At 40.5% G+C, this 26,300-nt stretch overlaps 1 protein-coding gene across 1 annotated transcript in view; it reads left to right on the forward strand.

Moving 5' to 3' along the window:
- The first annotated feature begins 22,122 nt into the window (after window positions 1-22,122).
- LOC310929021 (A disintegrin and metalloproteinase with thrombospondin motifs 2-like) overlaps window positions 22,123-26,300 on the forward strand; it is a 121,915-nt gene continuing 117,737 nt past the window's right edge. Inside the window, exons 1-2 of the mRNA XM_083891717.1 lie at window positions 22,123-22,250; window positions 23,692-24,116. Coding sequence (XP_083747843.1) covers window positions 22,163-22,250; window positions 23,692-24,116 — 513 coding nt within the window. The 5' untranslated portion in view covers window positions 22,123-22,162. The remainder of the gene's footprint in view (window positions 22,251-23,691; window positions 24,117-26,300) is intronic.

Here is a 26,300-nt window from a genome sequence, read left to right on the forward strand (position 1 = left end):
GTGCCCTGGTCAAGTGCAAAGCAGTCTTATCTCTTAATCCGGTTAAATAAATGGCCTGCATTTATGTTGTCAGTACACTGAAATAAAAAGGACAGCGGTAGGAGATATATCATAGAGTGTACGAGATAAATGTGCTCTTTGCCCTTCTCTGTGGATGGTGGCAGAGGTGCTGAAATGATAGACTACGATGCCACACTACTATTTGTTCTTCTTGTGAGCCACTTATGACTTACAGCAATATGTTCACACACTATAAAAAGACTTTATCAGTGCAGGCTTGAGTGATAATATAGATTATTTTGTTGATATATTGGCGCGGCAATTGGATAAAAAGCCGGTGGAAGAGATAACAACAGCAAAAAGTTAGCAAAGGCCCCATAACAAAGATGGAGAATGAAGGAAAAACTATTGACATTGTTGACGTGTGCTGCAAGAGCACATGGGCATGTTGTATGTGGTGTACGAGAGCATGCTCATGTGCATCCATGCATGTTTCTGTGATCTCATGTCCATGCATGGCTGCCAGTAGAGTGGGTTGGCCTGGCTGGTGGCCTACGTTTGTTTAGCTGTGAATTCTTCCTCCTGATCCACTGACTCACAGCCTGTGGCTTAGGCAGCATTTCTGTGCCCAGAAAACACTAATCTGGAGCATGCAGGCCCGAGACCACATCACCACTACTGTTTAATCGCTTTCAACGTACGTTTAGTCGGGGCTCAAACTGTGCAACTAAGAGATGAGATAGAGAAGTTTCTAACTGCACACGTGAACGTTTTTTACTTGGAAGATGACACATCAGCTGATTTTAACAGTTTTAACTTCTTCGGTTTGTTGGTGCGATGTGGAAACAGATTTCACTGAAAACAGAAGTGTTATGGTGTAAGAAAAATGTGGAAGCAGATGTTCACAGGTTTTGAACAAATATCCAGGTCAGCGAAAGAGAACAATGATTAGGAATTAATATGAGAGAACAAAATTGTCCACTGTAAACATGACTTGTTGTAGGCGACACACACTTTACATTCAAATGTTATTACTGACTCTTCACTTGATGTATTCAGAGCTCTGGGCATCAGGTGAAGAGTCTTTTTTACACCATGTTGGCAGGAGAAGCTTCTGGGAAAATCCAAGCAGATCGATTAATATATCACATAATTTGACGACCTAAATATAATTATAAATGCTGTTTGATTCCAGCTGTCGAATGACAGGCTTGTGTGACCGCAGCTACTGGAGCTTTATACAAAGTGGATTAGTGGCTAAACTGTTGACTTGTTTATGGTGTCTTTGCTGTGTTTCCCATTAAATATCTAGACTGTGGTAGCCCGCTATTTCCTAATTTGTCCTGCCACAGTTCTGTAAAAAAACAAAAGAGGAGCGCTAATGCAGAGTAGATAATCAGACTCATAGTTTTAGATGTGGCTTATACGTATAAGTGGCATGCAGGACAGTTCTTTCTCTCTGTTTCACTCTCTTGTCGGTATGTTTCTGTGCAAAGTTAAGTTGAGCTAAAGCCATGCTGTTTATAATCAGACTACTGTCATTGTCCCAGAGTACAAGCACCGGCTGAGATGTCTGCCTCCGCTACACCGATACGCCCTGTTTCTGCTCATTAGCAATGGGCGGATTTCATCTTAGCTGGCTACCATCCATGAACTTCCATTAAGCTAGCAGGTCTCCTTATCAGTCAAAAAAATGTACAGGCCTGGATTTTATCTCTTTGTCACTGTCTTCTTTGATTATTTCTGGGTCAAAACCAGGGGATTTGAACTGGGGAACATGCAGTAGTAATTGTACTCCCAATCATATTTTAAGTATGTGTTAGTGTGAATTTTAAGAAATTCTATTTAGTACAATTCTAGTCGGGTTAATCCAGTTTTAGTCGGACTAAAAATTATCCGTTTTTGTTTTTTTTTGCGTTTACATTCGGAATTGTACATTGGAATGTTTGGTACCCTTCCCTTGGTCTACTAGAGTAATGGTACGGTATGGTGTTTCTTCAACGCCAACAGTCTGTTCTCATACAAAGTTTGCCATCTTGTTGAGACAAACAGCCACAAACCGAGCAGAAAAAAGAAAAAAAAATGTTCATTGCGTTGTCAGGGCCCTGGTCAACTCACGCGACTTGTCTAATTGACGCAGCCCTCAAGCATAGCCCACAACCTGCCTACCAAATTCTCTGTCGAAATGCAAGCCTGACCGATGGCTTTACGGTTCCAAACCGTACTGATCTGTACCAACCGGAACTGTTCCATCACAGAAACATGGCTTAAAAGTACCAAGTCCATCCGGTGATCCTTAGACCAAACCGCATGCATGTGTGCCCTTGTTGCCACCATCTATTTAGTTAATTCTGTAGGATCTTTCATTTGATTTATGTTTTCTTCCTCCCTCCAATTATCTCAAGGTGTGGTGTCACGTTTGTGGTGAGGTGTCCCACTGGGCTTCTCATGGACACACACTGTCTATGGTAGCTTGAGTGATGACTCAACGGCTCTGTTAACTCGAGTCCAACCTCCTGACTTTGACAACCAACCAACGTCACTTTTTTGCCAAGTGCTTCTTTTAATTTTTATCTAAAATCACAGCAACGTCTTCAGCTCCCAACTAGTAGGTGGGCTTAGACATTTCAACTTGCCTTGCTGATGTCACAGGTAGAGCTGAAATGATTAATCGATGAATCAATTATTAATTGATTACTAAATTAATCGCCAGCTATTTTGATAATCGATAATCGGTTTGAAGCTTTTTTCATGATTAAAACAAGATTTCTGATTGTTTGATTGAATGTGTATATTTGCTTTGTTTTATATTTGACAGACACTGATCAAAGTTTTTTTTTTAACATTTTATGGACCAAACGATTCATCGATTAATCGAGAAAAATAATCGACAGATTAATCGATTACGAAAATAATCGTTAGTTGCAGCTCTAGTCACAGGTCGTCCTAGTCATTTTCTAAACCTAAACAGTAATGGTAGGCAAATTCAGCCAGTCTCAGGAGAGGTCTTAATGTTGTCTCACACACTGCCTCTTCCATTGGAGATGTCCTGCGCATGTGGCTCTCTGTACAACAGCACGCAATTAATCATCATATATTAGTAATTGTGTGGCATTCAAGGGTGGCTCTCCTGAAAAAGAGGAAGAGGGAGAGGGAGAAAGAGAAGGCAAGAAAACATGGCTATATAAATAGCGTGTTCGTGTGAGAAACAGACTTTTCAAGGCCAAAGGGACATGAAGAGGGTGTGAGGAGCAGTACTGGCAGTACACTCTGTTATTGTGTGTGTGTGTGTGTGTGGGACCCAGATGGACTGTACTGAGGTTACTTGGAAAGAAGAAAAGAGTCGTTTTGTTGCCTGGGAAATGGACTTGCCTAAAAAGGAAAAAAAAAAAAAAAACTGTTGCTACATGCTTCCAGAAAAGCACTTGTGCATGGGATGTCATTGCACTGCATTGTCCACTGTCAAACGAGGAATGAAGAAGAAAAGGATAGACAGTGAAAAAAAAATAGACAGACGGAGAGACAGAGGGACATGCGGCAGTCTGAAAGGGAAGGAAAGGAAAGTTACAGAACACCATGAACTGTTGTTTCCTACCTTGAGCTCATGTTCGCTTCATTCGTCAGGAATCCAGTGGAGGCAAATCTCTACCCAATAAATGTTCAAGAAACAAGTAAAAGCCTAACCTAGATTGGTTCATGCATACTCCTTGTATGCTTTGATCACACACTTGTGCACATCACACACACACACACATGCAATGATTGTTTGGTGTTATACAAGTGGCCAGCTGGGTAGAAATCAATCAGGTAAACTAGGTCAGGGGAGGAGAAGAGAGTGGGAGATGCAGGAGGTCTCAGAGGAGCAGGCCTTTGTTCCACATAGGTAGATACAGAGAGATGCATCAACAAAATGCCGCTGGCCTTTCTCTAAGGTGCAGGGAACGCATCAGGTACTACAGGTACACTTTATGGGTCTGTATGTGATGCATGAGTACATGTAGACTCATCATTTGTTCCACATGTTTGGCAGCGCCCTCGGTGCAACACGCGTGCATCTGATCCACGCATCTAGGCGTATTAGATCTTCCACTGTTTTCAAAGTGATGCTATAGACCCCGAGCCCAGCATTACTGTGGCATTACTGTCCCGACTGCTCCTTTCCCATGGAAACTCCAATCACAATCCACCATACTAAGCCCCATCCAGAGAGATGGATGACCGTGTTGTCATTAGTAACCTAATAAGCGTGCTCAAGAACATTCAGCAGCTCTGAACAGACAGGAGCAGTGTTGGATAAAATCTATTCAGAGCCAATTTCCGTGTATCATTCCTAATAACTGGTGTTATTGCATCCACAGTATTTGCTCATCTTTAGGTGCGGAAATAATGAAGCGTAGCATCAAATCAATGAAATTCCCACACTTTCATGTAATACAAAAGATGCATTACAGACTTGCACGCTTATTATTGCTTTTTCTTTCAATTACACACGGCCATGTTCTCAGGATTTATCAATATTTATTTTTAGGTGTGGAATTTTAAATCATAAGTTATGTAACAATCTGATCATGCACCAGCAGAAATTACTTTGCATCCTCCGTCTTTGTGTGTCGGTGTGTGTGTGTAAGACAACCTGCGTCTCCACATGAGCTGCAGGGCAGTTCCATAAAGTTTAATTATATGTTGCATTCCCAGCGGAAGGGCTGAGATTAAACTAAATTAAATTGTGTTGGGGTGCATAAAACGATTCTCTGCTGCAGAGGATATACACACGCATTCATGCTCACATACAAAGGAAGCATGCTTCCCTACAAAACATGTACAAAAAAAAACAAAAAAACACAGGGCACTGATTTCACTTTTACCAACGAAAGCAATTCTGATCGCCATACCAGTGTGTGTTTGCTTGTACAAACTTCATTTTAAAAGGTTTTCATTCCAATACTGATTAGTGTGTCTTTAAGGAAGGGCTACAACAACAACATCTCAGTTTAAAAAGTTTGGAAAAGTTTAATTAAATGGTTTACTTAATCTCACTTAATGCCACTATTAGATTGGATGTGAGTCCAGGAATGGATGCCTTTACCTCCACACCTTTTCTTTTCCTTCCTTATACTGTACTTAAAATGTCGGCTTACTCATGGGAGTTTAGCCTCAATAGATCATTTGCGTTCACCAATTTATTTAAATATTCACATATTTGCATTGACGTCATGGACACGTGTAAATCCTTCAACCTAAATCATGATATATTTTCATCTCCTCAGCCTGTACAGTTCTTTCTTAGCTTCACTTATGCAGTGTGACAGTTCCACTGTGTTTAAAAAATTATACCAAAACACGGCATAAGCTTAATTAGGATTAGAGGATTGCTCATGTTTTATTGATTTACATTTAGCTTTGTTATTCCACGGATAAGTATTTTTAATACAGAGCTCTATCCATCTATGCAACGCAAAATTTTGTGTTCTTCTCCACATATGTTACTTGTCCTCGTGGTTTTTATTTGCGCATGAGTTCACATTTGTTGGCTTTTTTTTCCTTTGGCAACAACTTTTAGCTTTGTGATATAATTTGCTTTGTTTATCAATAGCTGGATGATGGAATGGCTAAAGCTGCTTGGTTCTGCTTTCTGCGATCGCCTCTTCGCTGTTTTAAAACACCTGGACTCATAATTTAAATATTTGTTTGCAGATGTTGTGATAAACCTGAAGAATTATACACATTTGATGATGGATCATAAAAGCAATTAACATAACTGCAGCTTTATCACAGCACCTCTATGGTGCCTCTAGTGTCCTCTGTGATCACTCATTTTAAAAGCCAGGCAGCAAAGTTGCTCTTTCTTTTTTAAACTTTGCAGCATCTAACCTCTTGGTTGGCTCGTGTCAGAGCTTCCCACAAAAATGGACAGCTGGTGTTTTAAGATGTATCCACTCAGGGGACTGCTTTCAAAAAGGTCCTGGTTTTGGGTAATAAAACCATTAGTTTGAACAGAAGGCCAAAACGTTAGATAGGATCATTTGAAAATTTGCCAGCTTCGTGTAGATGCACTTTTGTTTCGCACTGATAAATCTTAAATAATCAGTGACTTTTAACTTTCTAGAAGTCTTTATTTAGTCTATATTGTACTTTGTCTTTTCTCCACGCTCCACCTTTTCATGCCCTCTGTGTCATTATATAACTTGGTCATGTCTTCACCTTTCCCTCTGGAAAGGATCTCCATTCATCATTCTCTCTCCTCATTGATTCCCTAATTTGCCAACTAACAACTTCCTCGCTCACCCTGACACACTCACTCATTTACCCTTTGGCCTCAGACACCTGACCCCCACTGAACATGCCACAATGGGAACAGGCCGCAGGAAACACCCATTAGTTCCTCTGGTTTTACAAACAGCCAAAGGTCTGACACTTGTATATAAATAAATGAGTGATGTAAATGATATTTGGAAATATCAAGCTTAAGATATACGACTATGCCCCTTAATGGTACAATTTTGCAAATTTGCAGTGACAATTAAAATTTTCCGGTCCATATTGATCATCATTTGAACAATCCCATATCAATAACATCTTTATCAGTGTTTTTTCCCCTGTATCCTCTGCACAAAGCTTGCAAGACTTACACCACAATAGTCTCACGTGACAGCGAGCTGTAGCTGAGCTTATAGAGCTGTGTCTGCAGATTTGTTGTTGTTTTGTTACTTTGCCATCTGTGGTGCTGAACCACTAATACTTTGAGATGAAGCTTTTCAGATACTTTGGTGTCATGACTGTCTACTCAAGAGGACAATGCTTTGCTTGTGTCCTCCATTGTCACCATTACCGCAAAACAACATAACATCTATGCTCACAGAGCCCTCTTCTGGACAACTTAGTAATTACTGCAAACTAGTGCACTTCTAGGTTGTTTGTTTTGGACTTTGTTAGGTTTTTAAAGGTCTCATATTATACCCTATTTCTCCAAGTTAAAGTAAACTTAAGGGACAGGAAATAACATCAGCCACAGAGGCTACTGGGAGCTAACAGCAGTTAGCATTTGGAAAAGTGATCATTTGCAGGCTCTATACATATAACATGTATCCACTGGACAGATAAATCCTCTGAGGCTGGAAGTTTGTGTAGGACTCTGTGCTGCACTGTGGAGCCAAGAATGGAACTTTTCGCGGACTTCCGGTTTTAGGATGCCTTTGCCCTCACCAGCACTCTTGTGTGTTTTAAGGAGATTAAAAAGTTGATTTTGCATAATATGGAATTATTTGAATTATTACCAGCGACTTTTACTGCGTGCGTTTTGTATTTTTTTATGATATACCAGGTTTGAGAGATCAATATTGAATTGGAAAACGAATGGAATTAAATCGGGATCTTGTGATACCTGACCCTAGTTGGAATGTAGATTGTAATCAGTTCTTGCCATTTTAATCTGAAGCATTTAAGTAAGCTCTAACATATTATGATGCAGTTGGCGTTGCAATCATATGACACCTACTGCACCTCATTAGTTGCTGTCATCACACACACACTGGCTTCATAATAATTATGACTGGCTGACATCTTGTATGTTGATATCAAATCTGTGTCCGCTTAATGAGTAAAGAATTAAGTCCAGCACACCAGGGATAGCATTCACAGAAGACTCGTGCAAATACATTAGTGCTGCGTCTATGAAAGCCCTTTCAATCACTGTGTCACCCAATGTGACACCAATCTCTACAGAACTGAATGGTTCACGTGTGGCTGCATTAGCCTCGAGCCTGAGCCCACGCTATGCAGGAGAGGAGAAAACAGGATTTCCATTCAATTACCAGGCCCCTTGCACTCTGCAGAACTGATAATGCACCTACGGAACATATCCTACCTCTCATTCTTCTGAAAGCTGGACATGCCTCTGAGGGGTTGTCCCACCTCGTGAGCAATGCTGCAACTAAAAGTCCCTTTTAGAAATGGTAGCCACGTGTCCATTTGTACCCGCAGGCAATGTATTCACAGTAATGGAGCAATGCATATACGCTTCTTATGATACTAAAGTAGACATATTTTTATTTGAAGGTTTACCTGGTGATTTACCAATAAGTCTTGGTTAAAAAGGAGGTACAGCAATCGTTCAATATCATACAATATCATGTTGCACAAAAAACGTAACCACACAACACAAGTTTACTCTGCTTCAAACTGTTTTTTTTGGTGTGGAGTAAGTACTGAGGCTCTACCTCTGTTTTCAAACATTTTTTTCTGCTCTGGGACCTTTTAAAAAAGCAAAAGTGTTTACATTTAGATTGATGTATGTTGCAAACCTCACACACTCACGTGTCTAATCAGCTGTTTTCCCTTGTTATATTGCTACTGCTTCTTTTAAATGTTTTATTAGTAAATTACAACAGCAACCTAAATTACAAACAGAGGATGCCTAAGCTGACGCTGCAGGTCTGTGTGTTGTGCAGTTTGACTGCATTAATTAGGGCCCCTCCCCATAATGGTGGTAGTGAATTCAAAATATAATAAATACATACAATAAATGGACAGAGATTAAGAAATGTCCTCTAAATGGTATAACTGCAATGTATATGATTTAGCAATGATGTTATTCTACCATTGTTTGGTGCATAACTGCACAGAAGAGCCAGCTCATCTGGACAGGACTCAGCTGTCCACCTACATGTGAATTACAAGGGACACTCTTTTGATGACAAGAATGTTCACATTCTAGCCAGGGAAGACAGATGGTATAAAAAAAAAAAAGCTTGAAGGAAGCCATCTACGTCAACCTGAATAAACAATCACTCAACTATCAGCAGTCTATAACGTTGTCCTGAGCTGTCTTCCTAAAGGGAACAACAGTCACACACAGAGCAACAAACATGAAGTCCAACAGCCACACAATATCAGTCTCGCTGTCTTTCACACCTTGACTCTGGTGGAAAAACTAACCTGAAATTGGTGTCTTCAACGTCTTCAAACGTAACTCACGCAAGTCCAATTTCCCACGGTTAACCACAGAAGAGGACAGAAAAAAACAGTATTTGATTGCTGCTTCCTTCATCTGTAAATGGGCTGTGTCGAGCAATACCAGACATGACTGAGGGAGCATTTATTTATGTATACAGCAGCAAATAATATTATAAATAATATACATGCGACTTTTTGAGCAGTAGAATCCACTTCTGAAACTTTGTGGTTGCTTCTTTGTTTCAGTCAGCTAAGGCCGTAGTCTGACTAAGACAGGAAGCCAGACTACTTGCCGAGTTCAGAGTTTACATACGGCACTCTCTATAAGCTAGTGTGTATTTAATCCGTTTCCTGTTGAAGTTTATGTCACAGAAAACCAAACGGTGAGATGGACCGTGCTCTGGTCCTGTATGTTGTACAAAAGTGTTGTTTGTTCTTTTCCGGCAACAGTACTATGGTTTGTACGTCGTCTCCTGCTACTTTCAGGACAAAGACGGGGGAGGATATTTGAGTGCATACACAAAACGCCAAGTCTGACTCCAGTCCGACTAAGTGTATACAATCAGGAGTAATTGGACTATGTATCGCATTACCCTGGTATATTAGTCCAACTAAGACTAGCTTGATTTTAGTCAGACTAATGTGTTTACGTGACATTAAGAAAAAAAATATTATTGTGTTAGTCTGACTTTTAACATGCATGTAAACACACTGATGTTGCAATGTTGCTGTTGTCTCCATCAGTTTTGACAGAAAAGTCGTCACTTCCTGTGTGCAGCACAGGACACAGGCAGGTGCAAGGCAAGGCTATTCTGAGAAATACAGAGAGAGTCATGAGGAGCTAATAGGTGTTTGACCACTGCAGTTTTAAGTCATAATAATATTTGCAAATGTTATGTAAAAAAGAAAAAAAAAAGAAAATTTGCTGTTTGATTGGCTGGACCCATTCAGGGCCACTATTAGCCACTGGTCGGCACCCAAATTCAGATGTTTTTGCCCACGCTGTGCACTCTCTGGCCTAACAGGGTGACATGAGTTTCTCTCTTTCTCTCTCTCACTCGCATACTTTCCCACAGAAAATTACAGTACAACAATAGTACTTATTCCTGGGTGGGACCCTGTACTTCCTGTGGTCAGGTGGTTGAATGCAGTGGTCACCGTGCCACAGAACTAAGGCAGCATCTGTCTTAGTTGGCATGGCTGCATCTCAGTGGAATGAAGCACTGTTATAATTACACGTCCGACTTTTTGACTTCAGGCAGCCTGGGAAAGTCCACTTGTTCACTGCCCTGGTCACTTGCATAAATTAAATGCAGCCAAAGATTATAAACATACAAGGAAAAAATCCCATTCTTTTAAGAAAGATTAATAATATTAATTTTGTGCAGAGCAAACAGTTTCTTTCCACAGTCCAAAAACATGCAGAGGTTAATTGGAGACTCTAAATTGACCGTATGATTGAATGGTTGTCCGTCTCCATGTGTGTTCCTGCGAGCTGAGTTTTGTTTTTGCTAGAGGAAAAAAAAACTATATTGTCAACAGCTGTTGGAAGAGCTTTTGTGGAGTGTTTTTCAAATGTATTGCCTTTTTTATGTAATAATGCTGTAATAAACAGCCCTTCAGTGTTTGTTGTTTGAGCAGAGCTGAGTTAGATATCTGTAATGCAGAGACTAGCACGCCTCCATGCTCTAGATCCACGATGATCACCTTCCATAAAGGGCACTTGAGCCAATCAGATCAGTTAAGGGCATAAAGGGAAATAGGCCACAGGCACCTACTGTGAGCTTAGATAACATAAGACACACAAACAGTCAATAGCAAAGGCTCTGTGTGTGTGTGAGAGAGAGATGAACTAAAAAAAAAACCTCATACCTGAAGGTGGTCCTGCACTGGACGGCAGCATATTGACAATGTCAGTGAATATGTAAAGGCACTATTGACCTGAGGGTTGAGCTCCATGGGCATTCACAGTACTCCACCCAGACAAAAGTGAAAACTATTGACATTGAAAACATACCATTGTGAAAGGAATTGCTGCTACTGTTTCTCAGTATGCTATATGCCTCTCCATCTTATACTGCGATAGAATTATATAAATTGTTCTCTAAATACATTGGATAAGTGCATTTTTGCGTTGACGCAGGTGTAAAAATGTTTCTGGTATCTATTGTTTTTGTCACAGTGTCATGAATCAATACTGTTTCTCCCATTGTCTTTGAATGGTTCCTGATCAAAATGCTTGTTAAATGTGCAGACCCTCTTTGGATGTTTGGATAATGGTTTTAAACACTAAAGAGACGATTGACTTGGAGGTAAAGTTGGTGTGTGCTGTTATACTTTTTGTTTTCTGAGAATAATTTTACAGCCCTATTATTCCTTTTGTGACACTGACTAGACTGACACCAGCACCAATGCAATATCAAAACTTCACATGATCAAGTTAAGAATGACCCAGCATCAGGAAGCACCCCCAGCGTGTTGCTAGCACAACAGCATATATCTCAGATCTGCTCAAACAGCACTTTTTTAATGGATTTTAAGTCATAATTTGGAGTGGACACAACGTTGGACAAGATCCAGGCAGTTGTCATTGGTCAGAGACAGCTTTCGATGGATCTTGAGTCTAATGCAGAGGAGGTGTCTGCAAATGCCTGGAGCAATTTTTTTAAAGCTCATTTATGTTGACTTACTCATGAATAGAGATGCATCTGTTTCAAACAATGTAATGTACCATACATCTACTATAGAAGAGGTCAATGCATCAACAAGTTCTTATCGTTATTGAGTTTCCTCTTACAAGTCTTTCTTCAAAAAATGTCTCTATTGTTGGCGTTTCTTCCCTATGTTCTTGCTGGCCATGTTTTCCAGTGGCCCGGTGCTGCTTCATCTGTATCAATTATCTTTCTGAAGTACAAAAGCAGTATGTTTCCATACGTCTTTTATGTAGCATAAATGAGAACATACTTCTTGTTGAGGGAAGAAAACAAGGCTGATTTATAAGTTGTAATGTAGAGGGATGGAACAGGTGTTATATTTGTACTGCGGGAGTCATTTGAGGGTACGTCTCTACTTGATCTAGAATTCCTTGCCAACAAGTTGAAATTTCATAAAGACAGACGGTTCAGATCTGAAACAGTGGTCTAATTTCAAGGATGTCATAGCTTGAACTTCATGAAGGAGGACTCTGACCTTCTCTCCTTTTTCCTAGTAAAGCTACATGTCACAGTCCGTAGTGATGAGAAGAAGTGGCCACTGTCTGTTTCTAAACTTCATCCAGAACTTTGGGGGGAGCTGGCCCTTTTCATCTTAATTTACTAAGCAGTGGCGCGTGACCAGTGACATTCTAGCCTTGCGGAGATGGAATTAGAGGAGATGGAGAAAACATGAACGTCATTATATCTATATTCCATTTTCCTCTTGTTAATTTATATCTTTTCTTGTCTTGTGGATTAGCTGTTGTATTTTTTTCAACCAGTTAAATTAGACCAAAGTTCAAGGTCATGAAACAACACAGCTTATCTTATTGTTTTCTGGTTTGTTTGCAGAGGTGTGAATGTGCAACCAAACTCTGATATGCATCAAAGAAGCGAACCCTGCTCCGCCTAAAACGTATACCAAGTGCATTGTGGGTCAACACAACCAAAGCATACACGCGTGTGTAGAACGATAGAAATATGGTCAGACGAAAATATATCACAACTGCTCGTAAGCATGAACGGCAAAGTTTTAAAACCTAATTAGTGAGCTAGAGGGGTCTACACTCATTGTTGATGCAGTGCCGCCTCAGGCGAGGAGGGGAATACGTTATTTTTTAGTTTCACTAAATTGCAGCGTGAAAGCAAACTCGGACCGGCTGAATGTTGCCACCCCCAATTGAATCCAGTGGACGATTAGGTGTCAAAACAAACTTAGATTTGGGAAATGTTTAGGGGGACAAATTGTGTTGTTGCACATGATATCCAAATGATGTTATTCTGTTTCTGTAGGTCTTTCCAGACTGCCAGAATTTTTAATTCCCTGTGTGTCACATATGTGGGTCCGCCTACGTCATTACCAAAGCAACCCTTCCACATTGGTTATGTCTGGACACACAAATCTGATGTGAAATTAAATTAATAGTGGGGAAGGCTTGCCTAATTTAAGCAAAATATACGATTTGCCAATGAGCCAGTGAGTGAAAAGTATTTGATTCTTGTCAGTACAGATAAGTAACTGAATTCTTGGAAAGTTTGTTACAAGGCCAGAAAGTGGCCTTTCCAAGTTCCCATCAAACTTGTGGGTTGTAGTTCGTGTAATTGTTGGAACAGTTGAGAAGAAGAATGCATTTTTCACATTCTTTCCTCCCCCTAACAAAGCTACGCTTTCTAATCTCTCATTCTTTTAATTGTTCTACATACAGAGTCATTTCTGTCTCATTACCTAGAATGTCAAGGTATTAAATCACCCATTACCAAAGTATTTGTAGCCTTCCCCCAGAAAACCCACGTAGTATGTTATTGAGCAGTGTAGGAACATGCTGGGCATGACATGACATGCATCTTTCCAACTTTAAACAGAAGGCTATGGCTGCCCCTATTGTTAGGAATATTGACTTTGTAAAATTTTGTATGTTTCAGGCATTTTGTTCAATAGTATTTCCGAGCTCCATGATCTGCTTTTTCATTATCCAATTCTTGGAAGGATTTCAACAACAACTTTGGCTGCTCCTCCTGTGCTGAGCGTGACCTAACCACTTATAACAAATCTACTGCTTATATTAAATCATTTCTCACCAAGTTTAGAAGTTCAGAACAATACTTTCGTTCCCCTATATTCACCACACTTCTGCTCAATGAATAGTACATTTTTAAACAACGTAAGTGGAAGGGCCGCAGAATAAAGACTAATCGCATTAATACAGTAAAACATTGTAAAACACAGATGAAGGAGAATGAAAGTGAACTCCCTGTCAACTGGCATTGTGGTTAAGACTTATTATCAAAAAGTGATCAGTGAGAAAGTGTGGCCATCATAAGGACATCGATTATTATAACTCAGACATGTGCAGCCAACACAATCGAGACCGACTCGTCCCTGTGACTCCCCACAGTGAACACCTAGAACTCCCTGTGTTTTGTCTGAACTGACATTCAGCAGCCACCTGTGTCGAGCTTTCACGGCTTTGGCCCGACGCGCTGTCACGAGACTCCGATGCCTCATCATGTGACCTCTCCGAGACACTGGGAACACCTGTCCTTGCGACTCATAAGGCATGCTAATACATGCAGACACATGGCGGCTTGACCTTGATAGGACAGCGGGAATCATCGGAGAGACATTTCTGCCACGCTTGTGCGCGATACACCATGTTGCATATGGTTGTTCCGTATAGATCTGAACACATGAGACGAGACTACAACAGCAGTGCTCACAGCTCAGATTTTGTTTGTGACATGACATCCTTTAGAAATAAAAAAAAATAGATACATTTGCTGTTGGAAACGGGAGTAAATAATTAAATTATTATAGTAACTGCATGCTTTTGTTGATGTTAACGTGTTCTCACCGTGTGTGCATGGATTTTGTCAGTGTGCGAAATACCCATGAATAATTGGGGGGTCCCATCTCCCATTTGTTGGGCCTTTTCCACAGCGCCATTTGGAAAGCAATTAATTAAAACATTAAAATACAAAATTCCAAATAAAATCATTTACATTTTGTCTGGTTATGTAAGATAAGAAAGCATGCAAAGTGTATTATGTATGTAGATCATGTTATGTAAAACTGAAATTACAAAAATCTTTAGGAAAAAAACATGTTTTCCAATTACACTGTAACATGTTTAGACCCCTCTCAAATTTAGCTTTTGAGGCTTTCAGGGGGGTCTCGAATGTTAATCAAGGGGGTCCCCCAGACCCCCCTGTATTTCGCACAGTGGGTTTTCTCTGGTTTCCTCCCACAGTCCAAAAACATGCAGATTTGGGGATTAAGCAAATTAGACACTCTAAATTGACTGTAGGTATGAGTGTGATCCATGTGACAGTGACCCTCATGCGGAGGATAAAGCTGTAGAAGATGGATGAATGGATGTTTTTGTTGTTTTCAATGTGTAACTTTCTACTGGATGAAGCCTGCGTCCCCCTCTCATTTACAATCCACAAAATAGAATCTATGACTATCTAGAAATATGACCAGATCAGATAATAACCACACCCTCAGGATCTAAAGTTTTCTAAGATAATGTTCTTTCTCCTTATAAATAAATGTATAACCACACAAAGGAAGAGAATAGTACGTATGAGCACAAACTGACACACACACACACACCCTGAATTTCAATTTGGCTCCAAAACTACGGAACAAACGTATTTTAAAGAGCGAGTTTGAACAGCGCTGCACACTGCTGATTGCTCAGAAAACTGTAGGATATACACTTCCTACACTTCGCTGTGTTTTCCGCTATCATGGCGACTGCATTAACACACACACGCAATTTATTTTAACACTTTAACTGCACAATATATTGAAAACACAACAGATTTTTTGCTCACTTGTCTCTTTGGACCATGCAGCTCTATTTCTCCTCTCACAATCTGTTTGCACATGCATAGGCAACAGACATCTGAACACCCACCTCCCAGACAAACACACAAAAACTGGTGTGTGTGTGTGTGTGTGTCTGGGAAGAGGGATATTACTGTCTGCCTCTCCCCTGCTCCTTCTAAGTGCACTTTTCAAGGTACAGGGCTTGGTATCACCATGGAAACAGCAAAGCGACCAGGAGCCGTAGGAGGAAGGAGGTGGCGGGTGGTGGGAGGATGGAGTCTGGGGAAAGGGGGAGGGGGGGGGGGGGTGATGGTGTTGATGAAGACGTTCTCTGGTCACAGATAGATAGAACAGTGCAGTTTAGACACTGGAACATTGTGGTACTTTTGCGTGTTGTTTAACGGAGGGCAAACAAACGGGGTGTTTCTTCCTGCATTTGTCCGTGTGCATCTGTCGTGATTTCTTTTGTGTGTGTGTGTGTCACAGCCTTGTAGATCACTATGGAGAGAGTCCAGATGTGATCTCAATGCTTGGTGAAAGATGACCTCTCACTCTACAACGCTGAAGGGTCAGGGTCTGTGTTTGTGTAGCTATGGCCTTAATTGGACTGTGTTTACACGTGCAATTTCTGGTCTAGTTGTGTCAAACTCTATACATTATCTCTCCCTGACCTCTTCTGTTTACTTTTGCGTTTCTCTCCATTTTGTCTAAGATCAGCCTTTTCTTATTAAGCGTGTTTGCTCTTTTGTTTTCTCTTTATAGCGCCTTGTTTCCTTCTGCCCCCTTCCACATACAGTTTTAGCATCTTATTTAGGGTCTCGCTGCAGACTGTGAAACAGATGGAGGTGCTGGTATGTGGTAGCTATAGGTGTCATAGTCAGAATCAGCAATAAAAATAAACCTCAACATTATTTTTAACAGTAGGGGGGAGATTAAACATCAACTGGATTTGTGCAGAGTGTTTACAACTTGGAGCCAGATGTGGTGGACAGTAAACCCTGCGATGTGATTTTTTATTTAGTTATTTATTTATTTTTTAAAGTTTACTATTAGAGCAGGAGGTGCTGTGGAGGAGGAGCAGTGGAAAGTGAAGCTGTGGAGTTCAGGGTAAAGAATGAATGTGACCTCATTATTGGGTGCATGTCATGTCATCATTAGTTCATCTGTAGGATTATTTAACCTTAAAGTGTGTTGGAAATAGTGATATCCAAAGGTGAGACTGCAAATTGGAACAAAAGGAAGACTCTTCCACTCACTCCTCCCGTAACCATGTGTGTGTTAGTGAACTACAGTGGCATTTCCAAAGCAAAAAGTATGTTGTTTTTCTACATTTGTGAAGTAAGACTTAGCTCCAAAACACACAAAAAAGCACACTCTGGCTCTTTCGTCTGTTTCGGCTGCTCTAGAAATGTTGGCGATAAAGATATTCATGATATTGCTCAGAATTTCAAAGTAAAAGGGCTGGTTTTGATATGGAATGACATATACTTCACAATAATAACATTTATGCTGCAAAATTAGTCTAAAGTGAGATAAAGAATTCTAATAACGTGGGAACCTCTAATTAAAACACCAAACATGTTGAATGTAATGTATTTAACTGAATGTTTTATTACTACTAATATAAAAATAATTGCTAACAAACATATGTATTATTATATCATGTCTATATTCTATCACCTCATTGGCAGCAATGCATCAGCCCTATGTGCTGATTTAAAGAGGACATATGCAAAATCAACTTTTTAATCATTTAAACCCTTATATTTGGGACTCTGGAGGCCCTGTCAGTTGGCAAAGTGTGACAAAAGATGACTCCTCAGTCTAAGTACAGGAGATAAAACATGCAATGTTGACTTCCGCGCTCACTGGGACGTCACAAGATTATAAGTTCCTGGAATTGTTGTCTCGCGGAGCTCCGCTTTGTCCGTAAAACACGTGAGAGTGCTGGTGAGGGCAACGGTATCCGAAAACCGTAAGTCCGCGAAAAGTTCTGTTCTTGGCTCCACAGTGCAGCACAGAGTTCTACACAAACTTCCAGCCTCAGAGGATTTATCTGCCCAGTTGGATACATGTTATATATGACAGCAATGTGCCTGCTAGAGCCTGCAAATGATCACTTTTCCAAATGCTAACTGCTGTTAGCTCCCAGAAGCCTCTGTGGCTGATGTCATTTCCTGTCCCTTATGTTTTGTTTTACTTGATGAATCAGATTGATTCCTCAAGTGATTACATTTTTGGAAGAAGAAACAAAATCTGTCAAATATTTTGCAAACATAAACACGTTTTCTGATATTTTGAAGAGAATGAAATCCATATCACAATTTATAATAACTTTATTTTGGAGATAGACGAGTTTACCTCACTACTGCTGCATGTACGGCTGTAGTCACACCGTCCTCTGCCCGTGCTCAGGTGCTGCTTCATCTCGCCTCACAGTTTTTTCCCTGCACTCCAACTTTTACTTCTGCTAATCATGTCAGCACTTTGGTCGATGCACGCCCACTGCTGATATAAAACTTAATTACACAGCATGTGAGGTCCGGAGAAATTACACTCCAGCAAATGAAACAGGTGTCGTCGCTTCATTAATTAATAACAGGTAAAAAATTGTCCGAGCTGCGACTATAGCTGATGAACAGTTACATTTTAACATCCCTAGTTTACATTGGGGCAGCGAGTAAGTTAGAGCAGCAGCATTAAACTTGTGCTAATTAAATGAACTAAGGCGGAACAAATTACCTGCCGAATGGAGTTACTCCTACGATGTTTCTGCCCTCGTGAACTGTAATGGTTTGATGCTGATGATGATTTTTGGTCACGTCTGCTCAGTTTCTCATAAAAAGCCCAAAGATGATGTAACAAGTTCAGGAAGATCCAAACTTTAGGGCATGGCCGTCACAGATCGAACAATAAAAACAGAGTGTGTGGTATCACTCAACACTGCAGTGTGAACCATGCTGTCTGAGGTGGGATGATTTTTAGCCTCAGGTTTGATTGTTTACTCCCAATATTAACTGATAATCTCCAGTTTGACCAGTGGCATTACGGCGGAGGAGAGAGATGTGGCGAGCGATGGGGCACGCGACGAGATGAGAGACGTGTTATTAAAAGCAAACAACCACTCGCCGCATGTGTTGTGTGTTTTTATATCATACAAGAATGTGTGGACAGAAATGTACAGTCAGTTGATCACAGTCAGGTTAAACTGCTTGGCCTGGAAAACAGGAGAATTTCTTTTAAGGAGATTTTAAATGAATAATTTAATGTACAAAATCTGTGGGGGTCTGTGCTATATCAGCTATAATAATAATAGTAATGTTAATGTTTTTATTAGTTGGTTAGCTGGTTAGTGCAAAAGTCCCAGCAGAAAAATATATAGAACCTGAAAAGATCAGATACAAAAGAGTGTGTGTGGTGTCCTGTGATATCGCATGTGCAATGCATGTGATGGCCTTGCTGTTATTATTATAATTATTTTTGTGGCAGTGTTGGTTACCTGAATTAGTTTGTTGTGTTTTTTGTTGTTGTTGTTGTTTTTACAGTGAGCATGTTGAGGAAACGGGTGGAGCAGTATAGATGCTTGTATGTAGTAACTGGAGTAGCTGGGAGTCAACATGGAGTCCTTTAAGTTTGCGTGTTGTTGAAATGATTTGCCTAACTTTTTGTGAGTAGTGTGTACATAAATTACTACTGCCGTTTTAAAACTGCAATCAATTTGTGTAAGATGTGTACAAAGAATTAACATTATATTTGTGTAACTATATAATATATGTATATATACATATACAATATGTTCAATATCTAATTTATAAGTGTTTTAACCTTTTCACCTCTTCAAATACATGTACATCTATCTATCAAAGTTAAACTGCAACTCCCACAGCTGATCTGAGGCAAGGTTATTATAGTTAGCCAAATAAGGAAAACTAAATGAAATAAAAATAAAAACTAGATTTAAAAAAAAAAAAAAAAACATAACTAACTGAAACTGAATTGTGACTATAAAAAGAAATGTAGTGAAAATGTACTTAGTTTTTGTCTTTGTGAATTAATTTAATACATAATCCTTTTAGGTTCATATGAAGTGTGTTTATTTTTCCTCAGGTTGTATTTGAGACAGCCTTTTCATTCATTATTCATAATAAAATGTTTTAGGTTACAATGTGGGACATAAGGCTATTAAAGATAAACCTCTAGTATTTTATTGGGTTTATTGTTGCTCATGTTTATTCTTTTAAAATACAATACTTATTAATCTTGCACCTGACAAATGCTTCATATAACACTCAAACTAAAAACTAAACTCAAAGTAAAATCTGATACAGAAATTGCAAACTTTCTCTAAAAACTAATTTTATAAACAAAAAGTCCAAACTAAATAAAAACTAAAACTATCATAACCATGATCTGTGGGCCACACAGTGGTGCACGTGGCTGGCATTGTTGCCTGGCAGAAGGTTGCTGGTTCAGGTCCTGGTCTGAGCTTTTCTCCAGGTTCTCTGGTTTCCTCTCACATCCAAAAACATGCAGAGATTCATTGAACTTTCTTAAATCTCCCATAGGTGTGAGAGTGAATGATTGTTGTCTCTATATGTTGGCCGTGTGGTGGACTTGTCCAGACTGTCACACCTTGTTTTCAAATAGAAGTTTTTTTTTATGTTGCTTTTGAAAATCTAGTTCCAAATGTAAAAATCATCAGGAACATTAGACTATAATAAAACAAATTTTAAAAGCCAGAACTTTGTTGAAGTTGACAGAACACTGGAGTGGTTGATGTTAGGGTCTGCAACCCACAATTATTTTCAGGATCATCATTTGGTCCATAAAAATATCAAGAACAAAATGTTGATCAGTGTTTTACAAACAAGTTTACCGGGAAATGATGATCTGATGTTCTTAAACGTCTTGTTTTGTCCACAAACAAAAATCTCTCTGTTTTAATGATATCCAGAATGCTGGTTTGCATAACACTGCTGCTCAATGAGGGTTTGTTTAACACATAAAGCTGTTCTTTTTTATTTCCAGTGTTATTCGTGTTTTTGGATTAACATATAGATCTATCTATGTAGAGCTGCAACTAACGATTATTTTTATAATCAATTAATCTGTCGATTATTTTCTTGATTAATCGTTTGGTCCATAGAATGTCAGAAAAAACATTGATTAGTGTTTGTCAAACCTGGAAAAGAAGAAACAAAGAAAATATTCACATTAAAGAAGCTAAAACAATCAGAAATCTGGTTTTAATAATAAAAAAAGCTTCAAACCAATTCATTTATTCACTGACGATTAATTTATCTGATATATGATATAGTATAGATATACATTTATCTTCATATGTTCGATTAATAATCAATTACTTGTTAGAGCTCTAGATCTATCTATCTATCTATCTATCTATCTATCTATCTATCTATCTATCTATCTATCTATCTATCTATCTATCTATCTATCTATCTATCTATCTATCTATCTATCTATCTATCTATCTATCCTGATTAATCAATTTACAAAATATGTTACAGTTTGGGAATTGATTCATTTTAGTAATAATAAACTTTATTTGTATAGCACCTTTCATACTTGAGTGCAGCTCAAAGTGCTTCACGATAAAAGGAAAATACAATTTAAAAAGGCAACAATAAAACAACACATGGTGGAATGAAGGGGAACATTCTAAAGTAAAAAACCATTGTGATTTATTAAAATCACAATCATTAATGACTAATTATTATGCTATTAATTTCAGCCCTATAGTTGATGTTATGTCTGACACAGTGGTGGATAGTTTGTCAGTCGTCTTGTACCTGCTGCTGTTGTTGTTATGACGAGTAAATCTGAAAATGAAGTATGTACTGTTAGTGGATCAGAGGAGTAAATGATGCTTTAAAGTGGAACAGTGCAGGTTAGGGCTTTTAAGATTTCCCTCTGTTTTCTTTTTCCTCCTGGCTTAAAATTGGGCCCATGGGCCCTGTACAAAAAAAACAAAAAAAACACTGAGTGCGTCTCCGCCGTTGAGCCACAAGGGGCGCTGCTGCTCGGCCGTCTGCAAGGCCCACCTCGGGACGCCTGATGAGATGTACAAAGTTTATGCGAGGATATGAGGGAGAGGGAGCAGAGGAGTTGTGGAACAGTGTGTTAATGATCCAGAAAAAGGAAAAGTCTCACACACACACACACACACACACACACACACTGAGTGAAAGTGTGACTGCGCAGCTTGATTATGAACTGTGGGCTGCGTTTGTGGTGTTTGAGTGCTGTCAGTCTGTCAGTCTGTCAGTCCAGCCCATCCTCTCTCTGTCTCCCGTGCGCGTGCGTGTGTGTGTGTGTGTGTGGGGAGAGAGGCAAAGAGTGGGAGAGCACGCGCAATGAGAGAGAGGGGAGTTGAGAGAAAGAGAGAGAGACACGCTGAGGAGGAAAGAGAGAGGAGGAGAGTTGAGTGAGAGTGTGAGTGGGAGAGAGAGAAAGAGTGTGTGTGTGTGTGTGCGTGTGTGTGTGTGAGACAGAGAGAAAGAGAGAGAGAGAGAGAGAGAGCTCCGTCTCTCCTGGTGCACTTGGCAGTCTAGTTGCGGGCTGCTGTGCTGTTGCTGTCGTGGCGTGGCTGGTCGCGCCAGGCGGGGAACTTCACCACACTGGAGCCCGGAGTCCCACTCTCTCACCTGCGCAGTTCGGAGCTGCCATGGGTCTCTCGCCTGGATTTACTGTCCTAATAATTCTGCCGGCCTTTCTGCTGCACACAAGCGGCCTCTACATCGCCAGTAGCGTTGGTACGTACCGGTCCAGTTAAACGTGGTCAGTGTTTATGTTGTTATCTCTCTATCATCATCATCATCATCATCAGCAGCAGCAGCAGCAGCAGCAGAGCGGATCCTCCTCATCCCACTACAGGAGCGCAGCTCTGTCCGGTGTCTGACTGTGCTTTTTAAATGGCAGTAGTTGGAGAAACAACAGTGTTAGGACGCGTTTTCTCTAACTTTGTGACTGTTTTTTTTATTATGTTTTTTTTTTACCCTGTGCCGTGCAGGAGAGAGATAGAGATATATTTGTCGGCTGTGGTGTGAAAGGGCATCAGATACACACAGGTTTACTGTCGGGTTATTTACACGCAGGCAGTCAAACATCTAAATCGGCCGCTGTCGCAGATATCGATCTGTCACAAGACGCTGGAGTCAGATGTCGGATTATTGATCTCACACGTTATCAAATCACTCCTCCAACATGGGAGCTCCACATTTATGAGCAGTGTGTTTGTTGTTTTTTTAATCTGTCAGCAAACTTTATAGATTAAATATGAACGGTCTGTGTTATTAAATAAACAGTTATTATTATAATAATAATAATAGCACGTGCACCTGTAGACCCCAATACATGGTGATTTGCGTTCATTGCGCTGCACTCAGTTATGTGCACTTTAGTTGTGTCACTGTGTGAAGCATCTGCAGGTCGCCTCCATCATGCACATGTTTCCACTGTCACACATGAAGCACACATATTCCTGAATGATAAACTGTTTTTTTATTATTATTATGGAGTCACTTTAAAAACATGTCTGTTTCACACATGTCAAAATATATATTTATATTTTGTCAAGCGTTTTGCTTGATGGATTTGTAGTCAGTTTTTTTTATTTTATTTATCCCTCTCCCCCCGAATTCAGTAGCTGTCGAGGTTATGGAAATAATTCCTCCTGATAGTGAGAAAACAGCGCGAGAACGCCGCAATTATCACTTTGCTCCTGTGTTGGCTTTCCTGTTGACGGTGGAAGGGCACAGAAGGTGTCAGGAGCGCAGCGCGCACTGCTGAGGCTGCCGTTTCCAAACGCGCGGCGCCGAGCACCAGGGTCGCCTCTGGGCTCATGGGTGGGGCTGTGAATGTTTGTGCGCGTGCACGTGCAAAAGGTTACTGTTTTATTTCCCTCATTTTATGACCGTAATAGCCCTTTGACGCAATTTAGAATATGGAAATAAATAACCCCATTGCATGTTTGACATTTTTCTAATCCCCTATTTTTCCTCCCACTTATTTTTTCCATCCTCCTCCTCTTCTACCCATGATTCTCCACTCTTCTCCCAATACTTCTCTCATGACGTCTCTCATTCCTTTGGTTTCTTTTTCCTTATCTTTCCCTCTTGTCATTGCCTACATTTTCCCATCTCACTCACACAACCTTTCCCCTTCTCTCTCTCCCCCAAACTTTCCTGTACCCAGACTCCCTGCAGCATGTACTGGGGGAGTATGGACTGGTGAGGCCAATCAGTGTGGATGCAGAGGGCCGCTTCCTGTCGCACGCAGTTTCGGCTGACCATATGGCAGGAGGGCAGTCCCGTAGGCGCCGGAGGAGGGAGGTAGGAGTAGGCGATGGTGAGTGGGAAGGACCCAGGGGAATCGAGGAGGACCAAGAGCCCGTGGCCCGTCGGGAAAGACTTTATTACAACGTCACCATCTTCGGCCGGGAGTTCCACCTGCGCCTGCGCCACAATGCCAGGCTGGTGGCCCCCGGAGCCAAGATAGAGTGGCGCGATGACAGCGACAGCACTCGGCACACAGAGCCACTGCAAGATGAATGCGTGTACGTGGGTGACATCACAGACGCGCCAGGAGCCACCGTGGCCATCAGCAACTGCAACGGCCTGGTGAGTGTTACCTGTGCTCCTGTTCCTCCCGACAGTGCTGAAAAAGGGTTAAAAACACAGAGATGGGAGCAGATGACGAAGCTCTTGAGGTTTGCAGGTGAACTCTGTGCTAGAAATAGCAGAAATGTTTGGCCCTTGACCCTCGTCTGTGTCCCTGCTGATTCCTCCTCACTGACCCCGCAGCTCAGAGGTTGTCTGCACACTGTCTGTTTTCTATCTGTTCTGTGAACGTGGCTGCAGTCACCTGGAGGAAAAGCCTGAGTCATGTTTTTAATCCCTCTGTCCTCTGCCCTTTTATTTAAGTCATGTAAATAAGAGAAGAGATGATCAAAGCAAAAACACTGATGTTTGACAGATCACAATGCCTTTAAAATAATATTTAGTTGGTTTGTTTTGCTCTCTCTCAACACACACACACACACACATGCTGGTAAATAATTACATCTGGGATCATAATAGACGCCAAGGATGTGATTTCACTCATGCATGTGCCAAACCAGATTACAGATTTTTACATTATAAACATGTCGTTTTACAACCTTAAGGCATATTGCTAAAAAACAATCAATCAATCGACTAATTAATTAGTTATGTACACCAAGGAGGATTTTATTGTCATTTGTTTGTCTGTCTGTCAGCATCAAAAACGACAGAACAGTTTCCACAGATTTTTTGGAGGGTTGAGGTTAAACCCAAACACAAACCCCTTTAATTGTTAAGCGTATTAAGTCATTTTTTGATTCCTTTAACATACTAAGATAGAGACTGTATGTATCAGAACACTTGTGGTGCTCTAAATTAGTTACTTGTTCCCATTTTTTTTTGGAAGAAATTTATATAAATCTACATGCATCGCTCCGTACTCGATTAGGTCAGGTTTTCAAGACATTGTTGAAATAGCAATTTGAACCTCTTCACCTGTTTGTTTGCAAGTCTGATCGATTTTAAATTGACATTTAAATTGTCGTACAATTACCAACCAAAATCAATCACAATAATAATGATGACAATGACAATATTTTTTGAAAAAGAGCTTTGGTGTTGGTTTCTGCTGCTGCGGATGATGAATTGAGGACAAGGAAAATATGTTGCAACTTTTACACGCAGACGGGAGGAGTTAGAGATAAAACCTCTGACTTTTCAGTCGATCCACACTCCTGAGCCACAGCTGCATCAAAAATGTTGGTTGCACAGGTGCTAATTCAGAGAGATGGACATGAGTACTAGAGCAAAGATGGAGATTATGCGAGAGTTACTGAGCCTACGGGGCAGAGGTGAACAAGCAAGTAAACAGCGTTTTTTTCTTAAAAAGTGCATCGCGAATGATAAAATTAGTGGGAGGAGTGTTTCTCATTAGGAAAAGTGTTCATTAGTCAGCCACATCAGCCCACCACTGAAGCTGAGCAGCAGCAACTGGATCCGTTTAGGGTTGAGGACGCTGGGGACCGAGTGAGCAGCTGAGAGAGCAGGCAGGGAGCCAGGACAGCACAGGCCTGACATGCTCACTTAGCCTGACATCAGTCAGAGGCAACTCTGCTGCTGCTGCTGCCGCCGGTCATCCCTCTACTAACTGTTAAAGTGTAGTTGGTTATAGATAAAAGTTCAGTAGCTGACTGCACTTATTCCATGACTTTAAACATTAGCATGTTTTCCTGAGAAATGTAATGTCCTTGACAAACCAAACCGTTTCCCAGTGCCGTTTTATGAGATAATTGTGCCGGCTAAAAGCTTACTGATATCAGTGCTGTAAAATCCGGGTCAAATAGTTGAAAAAGAGAAAAAAAAATATAGTCAGCACATTAATTATGTCCACTTACATTTAATGTGTTTCTCTCCGCCCTTGAACAGCTCGTGTCATCACTCATCAAATTCTTACTACATCCTCAGACGAGACGAGAAATACAGCCAAGTTCTTTGAGGCTCTTCTTGGTCTCTGGCCACATCTGCCTCTTTAAACCTTTAAAAATCAGAGCTGTGTGGTCCACTTCTGCCCTGATCTGACCTTACTTCCTCAGTGACCCAGAGACCTGGTTAGCGTCTCTCATGCCTTGTGTTGTCATTTAGAGCCAAGAACATCTTGCTGGCCGTGATCCAGGGTGTGTGATGAGGGAAAGATCTAATAGATGACCAAACTAAAAGGACACAAAGTTAGTGTAGAGAGGGACACGTGGACAAATTAGTGTT

Source organism: Microchirus variegatus, assembly GCF_963457635.1.
Source record: "Microchirus variegatus genome assembly, chromosome: 6".
In the NCBI taxonomy this organism is placed as follows: domain Eukaryota; kingdom Metazoa; phylum Chordata; class Actinopteri; order Pleuronectiformes; family Soleidae; genus Microchirus; species Microchirus variegatus.